Source organism: Sinohyriopsis cumingii, chromosome 15, assembly GCF_028554795.1.
Source record: "Sinohyriopsis cumingii isolate HCF-2022 chromosome 15, ASM2855479v2, whole genome shotgun sequence".
NCBI lineage: Eukaryota > Metazoa > Mollusca > Bivalvia > Unionida > Unionidae > Sinohyriopsis > Sinohyriopsis cumingii.
In genome coordinates, this window is record NC_142975.1 from 43913475 (window position 1) to 43934305 (window position 20831).

The 20831-nt window shown below is 32.9% G+C and overlaps 1 protein-coding gene across 2 annotated transcripts in view; it reads left to right on the top strand.

Annotated features, from left to right (window-relative positions):
* Window positions 1-20831, top strand: part of LOC149781709 (protein dispatched homolog 3-like) — a 91765-nt gene that overhangs the window by 8666 nt on the left and 62268 nt on the right. For both annotated transcript variants that reach the window (XM_089935811.1, XM_089935812.1), the window contains exons 3-7: window positions 2542-2638; window positions 8033-8301; window positions 10614-10774; window positions 13780-13919; window positions 15328-15476. In XM_089935811.1, the coding sequence (XP_089791937.1) occupies window positions 2542-2638; window positions 8033-8301; window positions 10614-10774; window positions 13780-13919; window positions 15328-15476 (816 nt within the window). The remainder of the gene's footprint in view (window positions 1-2541; window positions 2639-8032; window positions 8302-10613; window positions 10775-13779; window positions 13920-15327; window positions 15477-20831) is intronic.

Here is a 20831-nt window from a genome sequence, read left to right on the forward strand (position 1 = left end):
GTGATACAGAAATGCTGGGAACAGAACTCCAACCTGTATATGACATTACAAAGCCTTTTGAATGAACATGGCAATATTTTGTGGCCCAGACAAATTCATTGTTATGGTTCTGCAATTCATCTATTGTTCTTTCTGATGCATTTTGTGACCTTGATGACTGATGGTAATCTCTTTAATCTGAGAAGACTATGGGTGAAGACGAAGTTACAGGTAGTGAATATTCATGATCTCTTTCTTATTTGCTGATGATTGTTCCCTAAATGCAAAATCTGAGTCTGACATGTAACAATTATGGACCATTTCTCTTCAGCTTGTGACAATTTCAGTCACACAATCAGCACCAAAGAGGCTATGGAGATACACCAACCTGCACCAGGAAAGCCTTACATACAGCCTACCATCACAGTAAATGACCAAACCATTGTGGCATTGGACAAGTTCACCTATCTCAGCAGTACACTGTAACCTGCAGTCCACATTAATAAGGAAACCAATGCCAGATTTGCCAAAGCAAGTGTGGCCACTGGCAGACAATATGCAAGTGTGTGGGAGTACAGAGACAACAGTCTACAAACAAAGTTAAATGTCTACAAATCCATTATGTTGCTGACCCTGCTGTTTGCTTGCAAAACTAGAGAGTATACAGACACCTTGCCAAAAAGCTGGACCATTTTCACATGGGCAACCTGAGGAAACTGGTGAAGATAAGATGGCAATTCAGGGTCCCAGACACTGAGGTTCTCACACAGGCAGACATTCCAAGCATCCACACTCTGCTAATGAAATCATAGATGAGATTGGCAGGACACTTCATTAGGATGTCAGAAGAGCAACCAACAACGAAGATCTTCCATGGTGAGTTGAAGCAGAGAAAGTCATCATTGAAACTCTCCAACAATGACCCTGAGTCTTGGAACAGAGTTAAGAGGACAAATTGGCTTGATGAGCCACTCATTTAGTCACAGAAACCAAATCAGTTTGTGATGTCATGGTCATATCCAAACTCGAGGGATGAACAAAACATTCTATTTATACATTTAATATCAATCATCCTATCATATTTATCTACTAGTTTTCTTTCTCTCTCTCTCTCTCCCCATCTCCTCTCTTTGTCTCTTTCTTTCTCTTTCTCTCAATCACTTTGGAAAATGTAATGATCCATCAGATTCCTTTGCTTTTATTTAAGTTTTATGGTGATGAAGTGATGAAAATGCTTTGTTTTTATTTGAAGGTAGTAGTCAGCTTGCTTTGATGACAGGTGCATGTTATTAAAGTCACAGATAAAGGCCAACTTTGAATGACCAAATGAATGTCAGTTTGTTATTTCATCTTCAATATCAAATAACAATAGAACATTGATTGAGACTGAAAATTTTCCCTTAGTAATTAGACAGAATGCTTAGTGCATCATAGGTATTCAGTTTTCTTTGAAGTTTCAGAAAAGCTTTTTTTTTCTCTAGTACATTTAAAAAATATTAGCCATTGTTTGGTTGATAGTAGACGTTACAGTTCCTGCCTTCAGAGGTTGGTCAGTTGTAACTAGTTCATTAGCATAACTATTTGAGTGTATCACAATTACAGTACTCAAGCCAGATGTCATCATAAATGGATTATGATATAACAATGCACTGTTAAGATGGTTTGTCAATATAAACTAAGGATTTGTTTATGTAATAGATTTCAGTGCATTTTATGTCCAGGTTTGTGGATATCTTTCATAGTGCCTTTGAATTTCTTCACTCCAAATCCAAGATTGTATATACAAGTTAAAACAGCCAACAATGTTGTTGTTTAAAAATTGCCAGATGGTATATTTTGTTACCAGGAAGGAAAAAAAGTCATAATTTGTGATATTGACAAAGACCAGCACTATCCCAGAATAAACTTTTTGCTCTGTATTTTTCGTATTTTTAAGAAGTAACAAATATTTTTCTGAGCACAACAAACGTACCTGTAGGTGAAATGTCAGGAGCCATGTCATGATCATCTTCAAATTCATTTGTGGCCTTTTCCCCAGAATGATAATAAACTTGTTTTATATGATATTTTTCATACTTTTAAGAAGAAAACTATTTTTCATGTATAAGAAAAACACATGTATATGAAATTTTGGTAGCCATTCCATGACCGTGTTATATCTGAATTCATGTTGTAATGGAGTGTGCTTCAGTAAGGTCACAATGTGTGTTTGTATATATATATATATATATATATATATATATATATATATATATATATATATATATATATATCAAGATCTATAGTTGTGTATAGGTATCTATTTTTATATGCAATGATCAACTGTCTTTCCATCCATCCACCCACCCACTTTTGTTCCAGATTATATGCAGTGATCAGGTATCTCAATTTTTTATAAGTAGAATGTATATTTTTTTGTAGCTATTTTGTTAATATGAACTAAGGATTTGTTAATCCTAAACATCTCTTTTAAAAGCATAGTACACTAGCATAATCTGTAAGATTTTCACATTCATATTTGTTATATAGTACTACAACTGACACATCTCAATTTATTTTCAGATTTTAGTGGAACTACAGACAGGAAAGATTTACAAACAGAGAGATACAAGAACTTTATTGTGACATACCTGGATTTTTTGTCTAAAGCATCCACAGAGTAAGTAGAAAAACATGAATGCAGCCCTGACTATGATTTTTGTATGTGAAAAATGTAATATTTGAATCATGACGTGTCAGAATAAAGGTGAGATGATGGAATAATTATCTACTGTCGAGTTTATTGTTCTTTGAAAATAACTGATGTACAGTAACACAGGTTACCTATGATTGATGTACAGTAACACAGAATACCCCACTAGATAGTGTATCTGATGTACTTTAACACAGGGTACCTATCATAATTTGCTGAGAAGTGTTTTCTAATACATGAGTAGGCAAATTATGATAACATATTATGCTTTTAACAGAGATGTTTAGGATTTGACTTGAAAGCTGGTTTAATAAAGAAGTATAGCTGTATAAACAGTACATGGGTTGCATCCATAACAGAGAATCTACAGTCATTCAATCACCATCTAGTACAAGTGGAAATAGGACAGGCAAATAATGAGCAAACAGAAGGTGATTCATACACTTAAAGTTACATGCAGTTGCTTCAAGTCAGTAATTTACATGACCTGCCATTGTTATTGACCATGTGATTCATTTTTATTCTTCATATCAATCTCTCTCTCACTTTGTTGGTCAGTTACCATCACAAGTCCACAGAAAAATAGGGAGGGATTTGCATTCATTGAGGTAAAACTGTCAGGCTGACTGATTTGCCAGCACAAAGTAAGAGACAAAGAGGGTGGGAGCTTTCAATGATCTTAGAATTTCTAAATTATTTATTTTTAGGTCATGTTATTGGTTAAAAATACAAATGAAATTAATAACAGCATGTATATGCCACTTAGTTAAAGAATGTACAATATGGCTCAACAGGCTTTTGAAACCTAGTATTATTGGTATTGTGTAAAGGACTTGGGTTCTTGCAAGGTACTTGTTGAAAGTTTAAGTTCAAGATTTTCATCCAGTTTAAAATGTTCTTTTATTCTTTCTCAATTCACAGGTTTTCATGTACACAGTGGGAATTCAAATGAATTGTGTATCATGTTTTACTCATGTAGAAAATGTAGCATGAATGTTAGAATATGAATATTTGTTCTTCTTATTTTCTTATTTTATTAATCACTAATAACTAGAAATTCATCACTAGTCTAGAAAGTACAGAAGCGACAGATTACTGTTGAAACCATAATTATGTGTGTGTTGATATGCCATGGGTACTGGCCAATACCAACAGTATTGCTGCATAAAATTGCTTTACACCAGCACTTCAGAGGCCATGTTATTTTTTTATATATGTTGTGTGTATCAATTTGTCTGTCTCTTTCTCTCTCTATATACTAATCCATTAACACGTTTGTTATCACTACTCCTTCTAAACCTATTGGAGTATTGCCATGAAACTTTATAAACACATTCATCCCATATTGATGGCAAGTTGGTTCTAAATTAAAATGGTGTTGCTTGGAAATCAAATATGGCCACCACAGTGGCTATTTGGAAAATCTTGTTATCACTACTTCTGAATAAATAGTCAAATCAACATGACATTTTCATTAAAAAAAGAGTTCTTACAGTGTCTAGGTGCACCAAACAAAAATGGTGCCAATCTAACATCCAGTATTTCTGCCACAGCAGCCAACTCAGAAATCTTATAGCTACTCATCCTGAACAGAAAGTCATATTATAATGGGGTTTCATCTCATGAAGTCTAGTTGGTCCCCAATGAAAGTGGTACTGCTTAGACATCCAATATGGCCACCACATTCCCATGTTTTAAAAATACTGTTGGACTGCTCCAGTGGCCTAGTGGTTAGAGCATCTGCCTCTGAAGTGGGAGGTCATGGGTTTGATCCCTGGCCAAGTCATACCAAAGACTTACAAAAATGGTACTAACAGCTGCCTCGCTTGGCATTCAGCATTAAGAAGTTAGTGTTAGGACTGGTCGGCCTGGTGTCAGGATAATGTGACTGGGTGGGACATCATGCTGCATGTCTGCGGCATGGTGTCCCAGTGCTAGACATCACTATAAACTGCCACACTGCAAATATCATAGCAATATGACTGAATTTTTTTTAAAGCTATGTTAAAAATCTAAATCACACACACACACACACACACACACACACAAATACTGTTATCACCACTTTTCCTGAATGGATTTTCATATCTACATGGAGTTTTTACTAAATAACCTTTAATAATGTCTCATTGGTCCTAAATTAAAATTTTGTTGACCTGACTTCCATTATAGTCACCACAGTGGCTATTTTGAAAATGTTGATGCTACTCCAGCTAAATAGGAATTCATATCAACATGTGGTTTTTGCCAGAAGACTGCTTATGATGTCTAGTTGATCCTAAAATAAACTGATTATATGACTTCACAAGGCAAAAATAAATATGTGTTTATGGTCACCTGATTGTCCCTGTTTTTTGTTGCTGACCCTAGCACTTTTTTCCCCCAGGGTTAAAAAATAAAAAAATAAAAAAATATTAAAATTCCTATAATTGATTTCTATATCTAATTGAGGTGGTTTAGCCCTTACTTGAAGCACTTAGTACATTATATATACTATATACTATAAACTAATCATTATTGTAAATGTTATTTAAGAAAAGCTACCTACCTACCCTAATTTGAAAGCCAGTGCAATAAGAAACATATTTTTTTTGCCTTACGGTCATGATAGAACCAGATTGAAAACCTTGTTGTCACTGTTCCTTCTTGATGGATGTTTATATTGACGTGGGGTTTTCACCAGTAGATTTCTTGTGATATATAATTGGCCCTAAATGAAATGGGGACAGTCTCGCATGTAATTTCACTCTGTTGATGGTCATCTTGTCTCTTATCATCACAACTCTGCCTGAATGGATGATGATATTGATATGGCATTTGTACCAAAATATTTTGAATGTTTAGTTGGTCCTAAATGAAAATGGTGCCAGGCTTATACTCAATACCGTTACTACAGGGGTGCATTTGAAAAGCTTGTTGTTGCTTAAGAATATCAGAGATGGTTTCAACAGTAAGCAATTAAAAAGAAGTGATTGTCTTGAAGTCTGGAAATTATTTCGGCTGGCAGAGCTTCAGTCCCTTTGATAGCTGATGATTTTGATCAACCTTCAAAAAGAGGGCAACATTATTGTAGAAATTTAATTTTGGTATAAATTCTGCTTGAAGAAAGCTGTAGCTTTTTCTTTAAAATCTGGTCTTAGGAAATATTTTAACAATAAATAAGTGTAAAATATCTGGCATAAAATTATAGATCAAAAGTTTTAGAGAAAATTATTTCTGCGTTTGTTCAAATAATATCTGCATATATATTGTTAAAATTTCTCAGACATCTTGTTGGTATATTTATTTGAGACTTTTACAAAATATTTTCATTGTTTTAGAATAAAACAAACTTCTCTGTGCAAAAATTCAGGTATAAAAAATTACAACGATGCTTGACTTCAAGGGATTACAGTCCCTTCATGCACATGGCATTGTGTTCATTCTCTTTCACCAAATATAGTTTGCATTTCTAATAATATTAAAAACTGTAGTCTTGCAAAAATTAGTTACAAAATTTAGATCTACTAAACTTCCATGACAATTTTGTATGCACAGGTAAATGATTATACCTAATGATAGCTATCTCCCCTGGACAGTGTTAAGCTGGTGTCAGTTCTTTGAGAGAGAAAAAAATACTTTTAAAAGAAAGTCACAGTAATTTCTCATATAATCGTTCAAAAATAATTATAAATTATTTAAGGACATGTATAAAGGAAAAGAAAATTGTAAAAGATGATATAGCAGTATGTTGATACTAGTAAAATAGACCTTAAGAAGCAATATCACTTCAGCTCTCCAAGTGATAAGTAATTTACTATACTTTTGATTATGCAGTATGCAATAAGTTCAATCCATGTAATGAAAGGGAATGACAGATTACATTAAATAAGGTCGATTCTAAGTAATTAAAGTGTATTATATAATACCATTATCTGCTTTTATGTTTTTTTTTTGTCTTTCTGTTATCTGAAATTATTTCCTTTCTATGGAGAACAGTACCCTTAAGAATCCTGTCACAGATTGATTTTTGTGATATTTTCATTGTTGACAAACAAAAACATTTTAAATGACAATGGTAGAAAATATTAATAGTTAGGGTCCTGTAACTTCATCTAGGAGCCTTTCTAGTAATCACCTTTCACATCAGTTTGTCTTTCCATCTGTCTGTCTTTCCAGCTGTCCATCCAAGCCATAAACGTAATAATTGGATGTTAGTTGCTTGTTACATTGTGTTATTACATGTAGATGTGCATTTTCATGATTTCATCTTTTGAGGTCCATTTTTGATGGAGTTAATGCCCTTTTTCTATTAATATTATATTTCCACTAGAGCAAATCCAAGTAACCAGCATATATTTAGCTCAAGAATTATTTAAGATAATCAAATAGAATTTGACATGAAGGTTGCCTTGTAGACATGAATGTGTCATTTATGTGTTTATTCAAATTTACAAGAGTTATGCCCGCCTCCACCATTGATCATCCTCCTTACTTTCGTTTCAGCAAGATAACTTTACTTGTTGGATTCCATCCACATTCGGCATGTCACTTCAGATTAATGACACTTTGAGGAAGTTCAAATTTCCAGCTTTCTATTTCATCATTTAGAAGAGTTGTGGCCCATGATTGCAAATCCTTATAACTTTCAGTCCACAGCATCATTTTACTGAGCTTCATTGCTTTTCAACCAGATTTTTGGCATGCAGGTTTATATTGATGAAACCTTGAATACGTTCACTTTGAAGTGTTCTACATTATAATTTTGAAGAATTATGGTCTGTAATTGTTGAATTTCCAGTATTCCATATCATCATTGTTGCCAGAGTGCACATCATTTCCAAACTTTGGTTTTCCAACAGATGTTCTTGTCTTTAAAGTTCTGCTGATCAGGCTGTAGAGAGCAGGGTTCTTTGCGATGCATACCTCATTCTACTAGTTCTAGTTTCTATTTTCAGTAACAGTGTGTTATAATATTTTATCAGCTTTAAGACAGTTGTCATCCAATTAAACACTTTGTGAAATGTATAGCAGTGTGAAAAGTTATGATAAATTAAGATTTTGAATATTTACTTTTTAACAAATGCAAAGCAAAACAGAATTGTGAACAACTGTCCAAACTGACATGCTTATGCATTTAATTTGTCATTAAATACACTCCCAAGTTGCCAGAGTAACCCCCTTCCATTCTTTGCTAAATTATCTGCACTCCTAATTTTCATTTAAATTTTAAAAATATATAATTTTTTCATGTAAATATTTAGAGAGAAAAATAGCAGTGTGAAGGCCCTTTTGGAGGACTGTATTTAAATATCTCAGTATGTCAAAAGCAAACATTGACTCCATATTTTCACAAGTACATTTCTTATATTTTAAATTCAGGGACTTGGATGTTTTATATGGAGGGAAGGAGATTTTTGACTACGAGGTAGACAGGATGTTTTGGTCTGACATGAGGCTTGCAATTTATGGCCTGGTGTGTATTTTCCTGCTGATGTTAATTCTGTCGATGTCGCCATGGTTGACCATTATGGGCATGCTGAGCATCCTGCTTAGTTTCCCGATCGCTATCTTCTTCTACAGAATCGTCTTCAATATCATCGGACTGGGAATTCTAAATGGGGTCGCTGCTTTTCTCATCATTGGGATAGGTGAGCTTTACTTGAAATTAATAAATGTAATATAGCATTAAACAGATTTAGGATAAACCTTTTTGGAACTTCAAAATTCATTATATTCAGTGCTGTGGTTCATGGCAGTCCTGCTTACTTTCATTCAGAACTGTGCTGGTTCAAATTTTATCTGGTCTAGGCTGGCAAAGCAGTTTAATCCAACTGCCAAAGTACATTTGAACCTTTCATTGTTGATATACCATTAGATACTGATTGATTAACCTGTCAAGACATAGTCTGTGCTATTCATGTTATAATTGACATAAATTGTTTCATAGTGCATATGAATTCACTTCTTACTAATGTAAATTTTAGCGACTGAGACTGTACTAATCATATTTACTATGTATTAATGGATTATTTTACCACAGTAATATGTTTGGAGTGAAATGAAAAGTTTGAAGTCTGTATGTACTTTATTGCGATCATTAGACAATGGAATCAAGAAACCTACAGCATTTATAAATCCATTTCTTGACATCTTTGTATACACCAGAGAATCTGAAATTCCAAGGGCTTGCCACACATTGTTTCCAGAATAATAATGTGAATGCTGTATATTTGTGAAATTTACTATCAAAACATTAATAGGAACAACTTATGAAACGTTGATATACATAATTATCTAATGTGCTGAAAAATATGGCATTTTGGGTTCTAGATTTGCTGCTGCTTTAGTGTCAGTATTATCATTCCATGATAAATTGGTTGTCTCACCAGTTTATTGTTTATTAGGAAATATTTTTTTCAGAAAACTATACTGTACAATTTCACTTTACAGCAATATTTTCTTTCCCTCTACTGTTTTAAAAATCAATTATTAATTGATAACAAGCTGACTTGCTACCTTTAAGATATATAACACCTAATAAGTATTGGAGGATGATAATAAATGTTAGTTCTTGTTAATGCTATTTCTTTCTAACTTTGTCCTAGGCTTCACATATTCTGTTTTAAGAAACCGCTCTGGTGGCCTAGTGGTTAGAACATCTGCCTTGGATGCGGGAGGTCGTGGGTTCAATCCCTGGCCGAGTCATACCAAAGACTTACAAAAATGGTACTAACAGCTGCCTCGTTTGGTGTTCAGCATTAAGAGGTTAGTGTTAGGACTGGTCGGCCTGGTGTCAGGATAATGTGACTGGGTGGGACATCGTGCTACATGTCTGCGGCATGATGCCCCAGTGTTAGACATCACTATAAACTGCCACATTGCAGACATCGTAGCAATATGACTGAAAAATTGTTAAAGCTATGTTAACAAAATCAAAATCACATCACATCTGTTTGATGGGTGTCATTTGCTGACACAGTGGAAAACAAGACGTGGAGTGAGGGACTGATATATTGACTGCAGCACAGACCCAGAGGCAACTGTTTAGTTATAGAATTTTTGATAGGTCCGAAAGATAAGTTTTCACACTTCTTTGTTATTATATTTTGTAACTGTAAGTATTGAAACATTTGGTAAAAATTAATGACCACTCAAGCTTGGTCAGCAACAAAATCTATTGATTGTACAACAAAAAACATTTTAGTCAGCTTTTTAACTAAGTTTAGCCAGCAATATCTTTATTGTCAAACAAAGAAATAATCTGTCATCTAGACCTATTGGTCTTTGAATTTTTAAAGTGTTTCTTTGGCAGTTTGATGTAGAAATAAATCAAAGACAAGTTGATACAATGATATTTGCAAAATCATATGATTGAAGTCCAGTTGCTCAGAGTATGTGCTCAGCAGTGAACACCTTGGATCTATTGGACATGTCTGACAAATACATGGATTTCAGGATCTCTGGTGAAAACCTTTGATCTGTTGGACATGTCTGGCAAATACAGGATCTCTGAAAACCTTTGACCTATTGGACATATCTGGCAAATAAAGGGATTTCAGGATCTCAGGTCAAAAGCTTTGATCTATTGGACATATCTGGCAAATAAAGGGATTTCAGGATCTCAGGTCAAAACCTTTGATCTATTGGACATGTCTGGCAAAAAAAGAGATTTCAGGATCTCAGGTCAAGACAATAATTGAACTTGATAATAAAATTGTACCCATGACCGTACCCACATTATAAAAGGGACTGCCTTTTACTGAGGGAGTACTGTACTGTGTAGGTACATTGCTTTCTACATATTGGTTGGTAGAATGAGGGAGTACTGTACTGTGGTAGAATGGGTAGAATGAGGGAGTACTGTACTGTGTAGGTACATTGCTTTGTACATATTAGTTAGTAGAAGAAATTCTTTTTTGAGTGCATGTTTTGATTTTCAACATATTTCATTTGTTTTCAGGTGTGGACGATGTGTTTGTATTTATTAACATATTTCGACAGATGAGTAATATTACTGATCCACGTCAGCGCCTCTGGCTTACTGTTAAGACAGCAGGGAAAGCTACCTTCTTTACCTCTTTCACCACTGCTGCTGCCTTTACTGCAAACATCGCTTCAATGGTATGTTTTGTTGACTTGTCAGTCTCCTTATGCACTGTCATGTTCAGTTTTTATATCTGTCAGATACACGATGACTTGAATAAGGCCTGGATGATATAATTTTTTATCCTCCAGTGGATTGTCCTTTTTAAGGATATTTAAGGATTACAGCTTCAGTTGCATAACTCAGAATTAATCAATACATTGACTAATAAAAGTTTGTATGCATGCATGTATACATAATCTGATCAGGTTTTCATGTATGTATGCATATTTAGATAATCTGATTAGATTTCATTGTATGTATTCATGTATACATACTCTGATCAGATTTTCATGTATATATGCATGTATAGATAATCTGATTAGATTTTCATGCATGTATGTATGTATGTATGTATGTTATCTGATTAGATTTTCTTGTATGTATGCATGTATATATTATCTGATTAGATTTTCTTGTATGTATGCATGTATATATTATCTGAATAGATTTTTATGCACGTATGCATGTATAGATAATCTGATTAGATTTTCTTGCACATATGTATGCATGTATGTTGTTATTGTTGTAGTAGGGTTTAACGCCATTTTTCGGCACATGATAGCTATACATGACGGCCAGTATTAATGGTGGAGAAGAACTCAGGAAAACCCCGGAAAGAACCACTGACCCATGAGAAGCTACTGGCAAGCTTTCTCACATACCCACATTAGCAGATCTGAGACTCGAACTGATGCAGACAGAGGTGAGATGGCAGTAATCCGTAACAGAGATCACTTTCGGCCACTCGGGGCCCCTGTATGCATGCACGTATGTATGTATGTATGTATGTATGTATGTATGTATGTATGTATGCATGCATGCATGCATGCATGTATGTATGTATGCAATCCAATTAGATTTTCTTGTATGTATGCATGTATAGATAATCTAATTAGATTTTAATGTATGTATGCATGTATACATAATCTAATTAGATTTTAATGTATGTATGCATGTATACATAATCTAATTAGATTTTAATGTATGTATGCATGTATACATAATCTAATTAGATTTTAATGTATGTATGCATGTATACATAATCTAATTAGATTTTAATGTATGTATGCACATACAGATAATCTGTTTAGATTTTCATGCAGTTATAGCAATATTTCAAGATTGGAATATTTGTTTTTTGCTTTTATTTTTTGGTCTGCATGTCTGTGCATAGTACAGTATCAGTACTAAATATCAGTACCCCAATTTCTATCATTGATGGGGTACTAGGTGTTCCTGTATGTATCATTGGAGCATAGCATAACATTAGTACTAATACCATTACCCCGAACTCCATCATTGATATGATTTGCATCAGACATTTTTTTAGCATATTTTCAAACAGTGTAAAGCCACTGTATATGTATCCTTAAAGAAATTGAATAGTGCTCATATTTAATACTATAATTGCAGAATTTTTCAGTATAAAGATAGCGTATACCTTCATCACATGAAGGTTGCAGTATAAGGATAGCATATACCTTCATCACATGAATTTTGCAGTATAAAGATAGCGTATACCATCATCACATGAATTTTGCAGTATAAAGATAGCGTATACCATCATCACATGAATTTTGCAGTATAAGGATAGCATATACCTTCATCACATGAATTTTGCAGTATAAAGATAGCGTATACCATCATCACATGAATTTTGCAGTATAAAGATAGCATATACCTTCATCACATGAATTTTGCAGTATAAAGATAGCGTATACCATCATCACATGAATTTTGCGGTATAAAGATAGCATATACCTTCATCACATGAATTTTGCAGTATAAAGATAGCATATACCTTCATCACATGAATTTTGCAGTATAAGGATAGCGTATACCTTCATCACATGAATTTTGCGGTATAAAGATAGCATATACCATCATCACATGAATTTTGCGGTATAAAGATAGCGTATACCTTCATCACATGAATTTTGCGGTATAAAGATAGCATATACCATCATCACATGAATTTTGCGGTATAAAGATAGCGTATACCTTCATCACATGAATTTTGCAGTATAAGGATAGCGTATACCTTCATCACATGAATTTTGCAGTATAAGGATAGCGTATACCTTCATCACATGAATTTTGCAGTATAAAGATAGCGTATACCATCATCACATGAATTTTGCAGTATAAAGATAGCGTATACCTTCATCACATGAATTTTGCAGTATAAGGATAGCATATACCTTCATCACATGAATTTTGCAGTATAAAGATAGCGTATACCATCATCACATGAATTTTGCAGTATAAAGATAGCTTATACTGTCATCACATGAATTTTGCAGTATAAAGATAGATAGCATATACCTTCATCACATGAATTTTGCTCTTGGATCCTCCACTCTATTAGTTCAGCTTATACTACATAAGCTTTCAGCCTTATTTGTCATTGTGTCATATAAGGACATTGCATCCTTATTTGGAAACATAAAAGATCATAGTTAATATGATGTACTTTGAATTAAACATTAATAACTATAAATGCACATAAGAGCCTATTTTACATGTAAATTCAATGGATTTTTTCCTTTATTTTTCCATACAAACTTGTATGAAGCATGTGTATGCTTGCTGTTTTCATTCTGTTATTCATCAGTTATTAACATATTGTAGAACACAGATATGGTGTAGTCATCCTTATTTTGAAAATTTATTATTGCAAGAATTAAGCTGTGTGTCTTGGCAGAAAAAATATGGTTAATGTGAACATACCAATATATTATATCTTATGTTGGCCTAATAACTTTATATGAAGCCACGTAAACATACCAATATATTTTATCTTATCGAATAACTTTATTTTATTCCAAACTTTCTGAAAACTATATTCAACCATGTTTAGGTTACAACATTATAGCTAGGTTTTCACATGTTCTACAAATACAGATCATGTTAACTATTCCATATGCTTGTTTCTTTCATTCTTTCACATTTAGTGAACTATTTCTTGTGAATTTCATAGATTCCAGCTGTACATGACTTTGGGCTGTTCATGTCGTTGATAGTATCCTGCTGCTGGGTGACAGTGATGTTGACGATGCCCCCAACCCTTTACATTTGGTACATTGGTATTAGGGGATTTGAAGATAAGCTTATGTCAAGGTAAGCAGGTGTATATATATATAAGTTAGGAAGACTGATTGTTTACTTTCTTTTTTCTATTTTTAAATTCTCAGTCAAACTATTGAAGTATCATATTTAGAATATGTATTGACTGCTTTAGTAATTACTAAGTGGGCTAATTTAAAGTCGTAATAAGTGGAATAATCAGGGCAAGTTTCTTTTAAAGCCATGTGATGGGGCCTGCGTCTAAAAGATTTGTGGATTTCTATATTAAAACAGGTGATTGTTTAATCCCTGTCGTGGATGATAAGATAAGTTATACTGTAAGCTGCATCATATCACTTGAGAGCTCTACTGTCTGGAGAGAAAATGTTGTGTTGGCAGAAAGGATGGTCCCTAAATAGGTTGTACAAAATTTAGTATTTTACGTTTCATATGTGACAAAATTCTAAATTTTGTGTCTCGTCTGTGATGTATGGTATTTAGATAAAGGTTGGACAGAACATTTTTGATGTATTTGTATGCCTGTTTCTGTTGTCAATACAAAGTTATATTTTCTTCAGGGTTTCTTAAAACAGTTGAAAGCTTGTTTTGCATATTAATTCAGTTGTAATTAGACATGTTATATAGGCTCAGCAATCCATTAATGATAGAACATGATTCATAAACCAAGACTTGATTTTATAACACTTATGAACTTGAGTACGTTCTCAGCTGACCCAAATTTCATAAAACTTCTCAACTTGAGTATGTACTCAATTGCTCCCAGTTTCATAAAACTTCTTAATTCAAGTACATACTCATCTGGCTCCAAATTTCCCGAAACTTTGAAACTTGAGTATGTACACTACTGCTCCTGATTTCTTGAGTACATACTTAACTGGTCCTAAGGTAATAAAATTCTTAACTTGAGTATGTACTCAACTGGTTCGATTTTATAAAATTTCTTTAGTACGTATTAAAGGCAGAATTTAGCCTCTGTGTAAGTTGTAATTAATGTAACTTTTAGGGTCACAATTACCGTGCAATGCCAAAAATGATAGTTTGTTTGAAAACGAACGTCTAATCCAGTTATCCTATGGTAGTTTGCATAAAATTGGTAGGCGAAATTGTAGTTGAGATTTCACTCACGGTTGAGATTTATTCTAAAAGCGGTACCAAATCCCCAATATCAGGTCAGAGATGTGTTCTGAAGGTGGACAAAATCATTTGCTTACAAATTTACACTATATACATTTTGACAGCATTTTACTGACCCATGAGAATAAATGCAGTGACACTTACATCTGGAAGGCATTAAAAGGACTGTAGATATTGTCTTTTATGATCATGTCATTTATATGTAGTGTGAAAATAAAAATGAAATTAAGGAAAGTGATTTTGTATGAGCACATTTTCTTGACATAGATACATCTGCTATACATTTGCTTCAATTAATTTTGTACAGGATTAAGTGTAGATGTAAACGATTCAAGCTATCCTTACCCCCACATGTGGCACAGTTTATTGAGAATAGTAACCATGGCAACACCATGGTGGTGCATGAGGAAGATGATGTGGCAATGCTGTCATTGGATGATCCTGTGCCAGTTAGTGGTGAGAATATCTCAGTATTGATATTTTTGTTTTGTATATATATATATATATATATATATATATATATATATATATATATATATATATATATATATATATATATACATACATACATGAGATGAGTATGCTTCTTACTAACTGAATAATGAGGGGAGAGTGGAGGAAACTCTAACTCTTGATTTCTTTTAACCATAGCAAAAGATGATTCATTTATTAAATAGCACATCAACAAAGCCATACTATTATCATTGTCTTCAAGTACAGTTCTGTATATGACAGTCTCACACAAGGTCAGGGTATATATTGGCAGCATACTATTAATTCATTGTGTTAATAACTCTTTTGATGAATGAAAATTATAGAAGATTTACTATTTTGGATTCAGTTGCAATAAAGTTTACTACAGAAAAAACAATATAGCTTGATTGTAATATCTGAAATGAAAAATCTGCAAGGAAATCACTTGCTTGCCTTTACACTTCATCTAAAGCACAATGCTTATTTGAACTGAATTGGTATATAAATGGAATTAAATTGGTTGAGGACAACACTCACTATGACTTAGCTAGTAAGTTTTACAATGAAAACATCAATAAATTCTATTTTTATAGATTGAGCTTGATTAATCAGGTATTGTTGGATTGAATGTCAGTTTGGTCAGGATAATACTCATAGTGTCTTGGATATTTGGTCTTTGTATGAAAATATTAGAATTATGTGTATCGAGTGTTAGTGATTAAATTAAATTAAGAATGTGAAATTGTTGATAATAATGCCGAAAATGACTTTGTCATTCTATTTCCCAAAGAACATTTTTGGTCCTACATTTTAAGAAAATGAATTATATATTTGCAGTGTAATGAAATTTTTCATCTATGTGTTTAAATTTGTATTAAAAAAAGTCATATAAAGAAAGCTGATACATAAATAGCTAAAAGTATTGTAAGGACAACACTCACTTGACCATATTTACTAAGTTCTTATAACAAATGATATAACAATATCTAGTTTGCTTGTAAAATAAATTAGAAATGAATAGAATTGATTAAATTTAGAAGAGAGAAATTAATGAACAATTCCTTAAATAAATAAATTTTGCTTTGTGCTCACATAAACTTTAAACAACAATTTACTGTCCAAAATATTGCCTTAAGTTCCAAAACTCTATACAGACAAATACTAACCTCAACAAAACAAAGGAAAATAAATAGAACTCACTATAACTGTGATGTGACTAGTGTGATAGCTGCTGATCTGATTGCCCACATTCAGCCCAGAATGCATTATACACTTCAGATTAAATGCACAAAACCCATGACCAACAGAGCCCACAAAACCCACAAAGTTTGTTAAAATCTTCCAAGAAATGTGAGCTAGTATGGCAACAGTACATTTAGTTAATTTTGACAATGATTATATAAAGAAATTACCACTCTGTATTATACACATTACTATCCTATGATTGTGTTTGGCCCTCCCCCATAAAATCAGTGCATTTTTTGTGGTACATACCTTGCTATCAATATGGCTGATAGCAATAGTGCTAAGTTATGCACTCTTACAAGATTATCTAGGTAGACCCCATGACAAGGGGAGTCGGCTTGTGTTTGTACCAAGTGAAATAAAGAAGAGAAAATAAAAAATTAAATACAGTGACATACAAAAAATAAACGGGGGGGGGGGGGCAATAAACACATTGAGCATGCATCATACAGTCTTAAAAGGTTTAAAAAAAATAGTCATTAATCAAGAATGCCAGCTGCCAGCATTGATTGTTCCTGTTTTTGATAAATCAGAACATGTAGACAATATCAGCTTATAGTTATTCGAAGAAGTTAATGAACATCTAATCATTGGAAATATTAATGTTAACTCCTTTGAGAAATTTGCTAGTAATGCACCGATTAAAAAAAATAAACAAGGAATCAGACATCTTGTATGAAGAGTGTTTTCTGTATACATGCATGTATCTTTCACTCCAGAAATGCAGGTTATTACTATATATATATATATATATATATATATATATATATATATATATATATATATATATATATATATTTATCTATATAGCTTGGATGTAAAAGGATCATCATGAGTTTGTTACCTACAAGATGAGATATCTCTGTTATTGTTATTCATTTGGAACAAGCACATTTTCTTTTTATTTTATACTCAAACATATATGCTAGCTAAATTGTATAATTGATTAAAGTAGCAGATTTCTTATGTTAATATTTGCTATTTAATGCTTATTTTCTGCTGTGTTTGTGTATATTTGCACAGAAAATATGAGTAGTAATTCTTTTTCAAAATTAACATAACAAAGCACAGACTTACCCCCCTCTTACAAACAGTTTCAAGTGGGATTGAACTTGGTTCTCTTGCATGACTGGCTAACATCCTACCACTGTACCAATCAATCCACAGTGTAGCTGATGAAATAGTTTGGTTATAATATTATCACTGTCTAAGTGAAAAGTTTTTCAATGAAAAAAAAGATAAAATCGTGAATCATCAGAATTATTCATAGACTTGCATAAAATAATTGATTATATTCCCATAAGGACTTGCATAAAATAATTGATTATATTCCCATAAGGACTTGCATAAAATAATTGATTATATTCCCATAAGGACTTGCATAAAATAATTGATTATATTCCCATAAGGACTTGCATAAAATAATTGATTATATTCCCATAAGGACTTGCATAAAATAATTGATTATATTTCCATAAGGACTTGCATAAAATAATTGATTATATTCCCATAAGGACTTGCATAAAATAATTGATTATATTCCCATAAGGACTTGCATAAAATAATTGATTATATTCCCATAAGGACTTGCATAAAATAATTGATTATATTCCCATAAGGACTTGCATAAAATAATTGATTATATTCCCATAAGGACTTGCATAAAATAATTGATTATATTCCCATAAGGACTTGCATAAAATAATTGATTATATTTCCATAAGGACTTGCATAAAATAATTGATTATATTCCCATAAGGACTTGCATAAAATAATTGATTATATTCCCATAAGGACTTGCATAAAATAATTGATTATATTCCCATAAGGACTTGCATAAAATAATTGATTATATTCCCATAAGGACTTGCATAAAATAATTGATTATATTCCCATAAGGACTTGCATAAAATAATTGATTATATTTCCATAAGGACTTGCATAAAATAATTGATTATATTCCCATAAGGACTTGCATAAAATAATTGATTATATTTCCATAAGGACTTGCAGAAGGTTGTTATTTGATTGGGCATCAAGCAGTCAAACTCTAGTATCCCACAGTTCAGTGTAGTTTTGATCATAGTCCATCTGTGCCACAATTATTAGGTATGTCATCTAAGTCATAAAGGTGTTTAATCTTGTCAGTCATTTGATGCGTCACGATCAAGATTACTTCTGCTTTGATAGCAAAGAAATTAAAGAAGGGCTTACTTTTTCATGTTGAATGCTTACTTTTTCATGATGAATGCTTAAGTCATTGAAGGTTATAACCTCTTATGGTGTGATGTGAATGCAACCTATGGTGTGATGTGAATGCAACTTATGGTTTGATGTGAATGCAACTTATGGTGTGATGTGAATGCAGCTTATGGTGTGATGTGAATGCAACTTATGGTGTCATGTGAATGCAGCTTATGGAGTGATGTGAATGCAGCTTATGGTGTGATGTGAATGCAACTTATGGTGTGATGTGAATGCAGCTTATGGTGTGATGTGAATGCAACTTATGGTGTGATGTGAATGCAGCTTATGGTGTGATGTGAATGCAGCTTATGGTGTGATGTGAATGCAACTTATGGTGTGATGTGAACGCAACTTATGGTGTGATGTGAATGCAACTTATGGTGTGATGTGAATGCAACTTATGGTGTGATGTGAATGCAGCTTATGGTGTGATGTGAATGCAACTTATGGTGTGATGTGAATGCAGCTTATGGTGTGATGTGAATGCAACTTATGGTATGCTGTGAATGCAACTTATGGTGTGATGTGAATGCAGCTTATGGTGTGATGTGAATGCATCTTATGGTGTGATGTGAATGCAACTTATGGTTTGATGTGAATGCAACTTATGGTGTGATGTGAATGCAACTTATGGTGTGATGTGAATGCAACTTATGGTGTGATGTGAATGCAGCTTATGGTGTGATGTGAATGCAGCTTATGGTGTGATGTGAATGCAACTTATGGTGTGATGTGAATGCAACTTATGGTGTGATGTGAATGCAACTTATGGTGTCATGTGAATGCAGCTTATGGTGTGATGTGAATGCAGCTTATGGTGTGATGTGAATGCAACTTATGGTGTGATGTGAATGCAACTTATGGTTTGATGTGAATGCAACTTATGGTGTGATGTGAATGCAACTTATGGTGTGATGTGAATGCAACTTATGGTGTGATGTGAATGCAGCTTATGGTGTGATGTGAATGCAGCTTATGGTGTGATGTGAATGCAACTTATGGTGTGATGTGAATGCAACTTATGGTGTCATGTGAATGCAGCTTATGGTGTGATGTGAATGCAACTTATGGTGTGATGTGAATGCAACTTATGGTGTCATGTGAATGCAAGTACTGTTTACTAAGAGATCATAGGAAACAGCTGAATTGAAATTAAAGCCAGTGGGACTTCACCGAAGCATCTGATACCAGAACTTGGAATGATAGTTAAGCTGACTGAGCACCAAGAGTGCACAAGAAAATGAAATAATGACACTGTTTATATCCTAAATAAAAAGTTTGGCATTAAAATTACCTAAAAGAAAAGAAATGTCTTTTTTAAGTTAAAATTCTTGCAGCAGTTTAACACTTGTGATAGAGTTACTTTATGTGCAGGCACTGTTATTAATATATCTGTAGAAAATCTGATATTTCATTTCCATTGTATCTGTAGAAATTTTGATATTTCAGTTCTAATGTATCTGTAGAAATTTTGATAGTTCTAATGCATCAGTAGAAATTTCATTTTTCATTTCTATTATTTATGTAGAAATTTTGATATTGATAACATTTTCAAAAATAATTTAGTTTAACAAGAACTGCTAGAAGTATGAATTACTGCAGTAACATAAAGGAAATTCAAGTAAATGTTTATGATTGTACTGATATAATTAACAGGTATTAAATAAATAATCAAATACATTTATTTTTAGTAAATTATCAAATACAGTTATTAAGTTAATAATAAAATACAGTTATTAAGTAAATAAATCAGACACAGTTATTGAGCAAATGTTCAAAACAGTTATTAAGTAAATGATCAAATACAGTTATTAAGTACATTTCAAATACAGTTATTAATCAAAT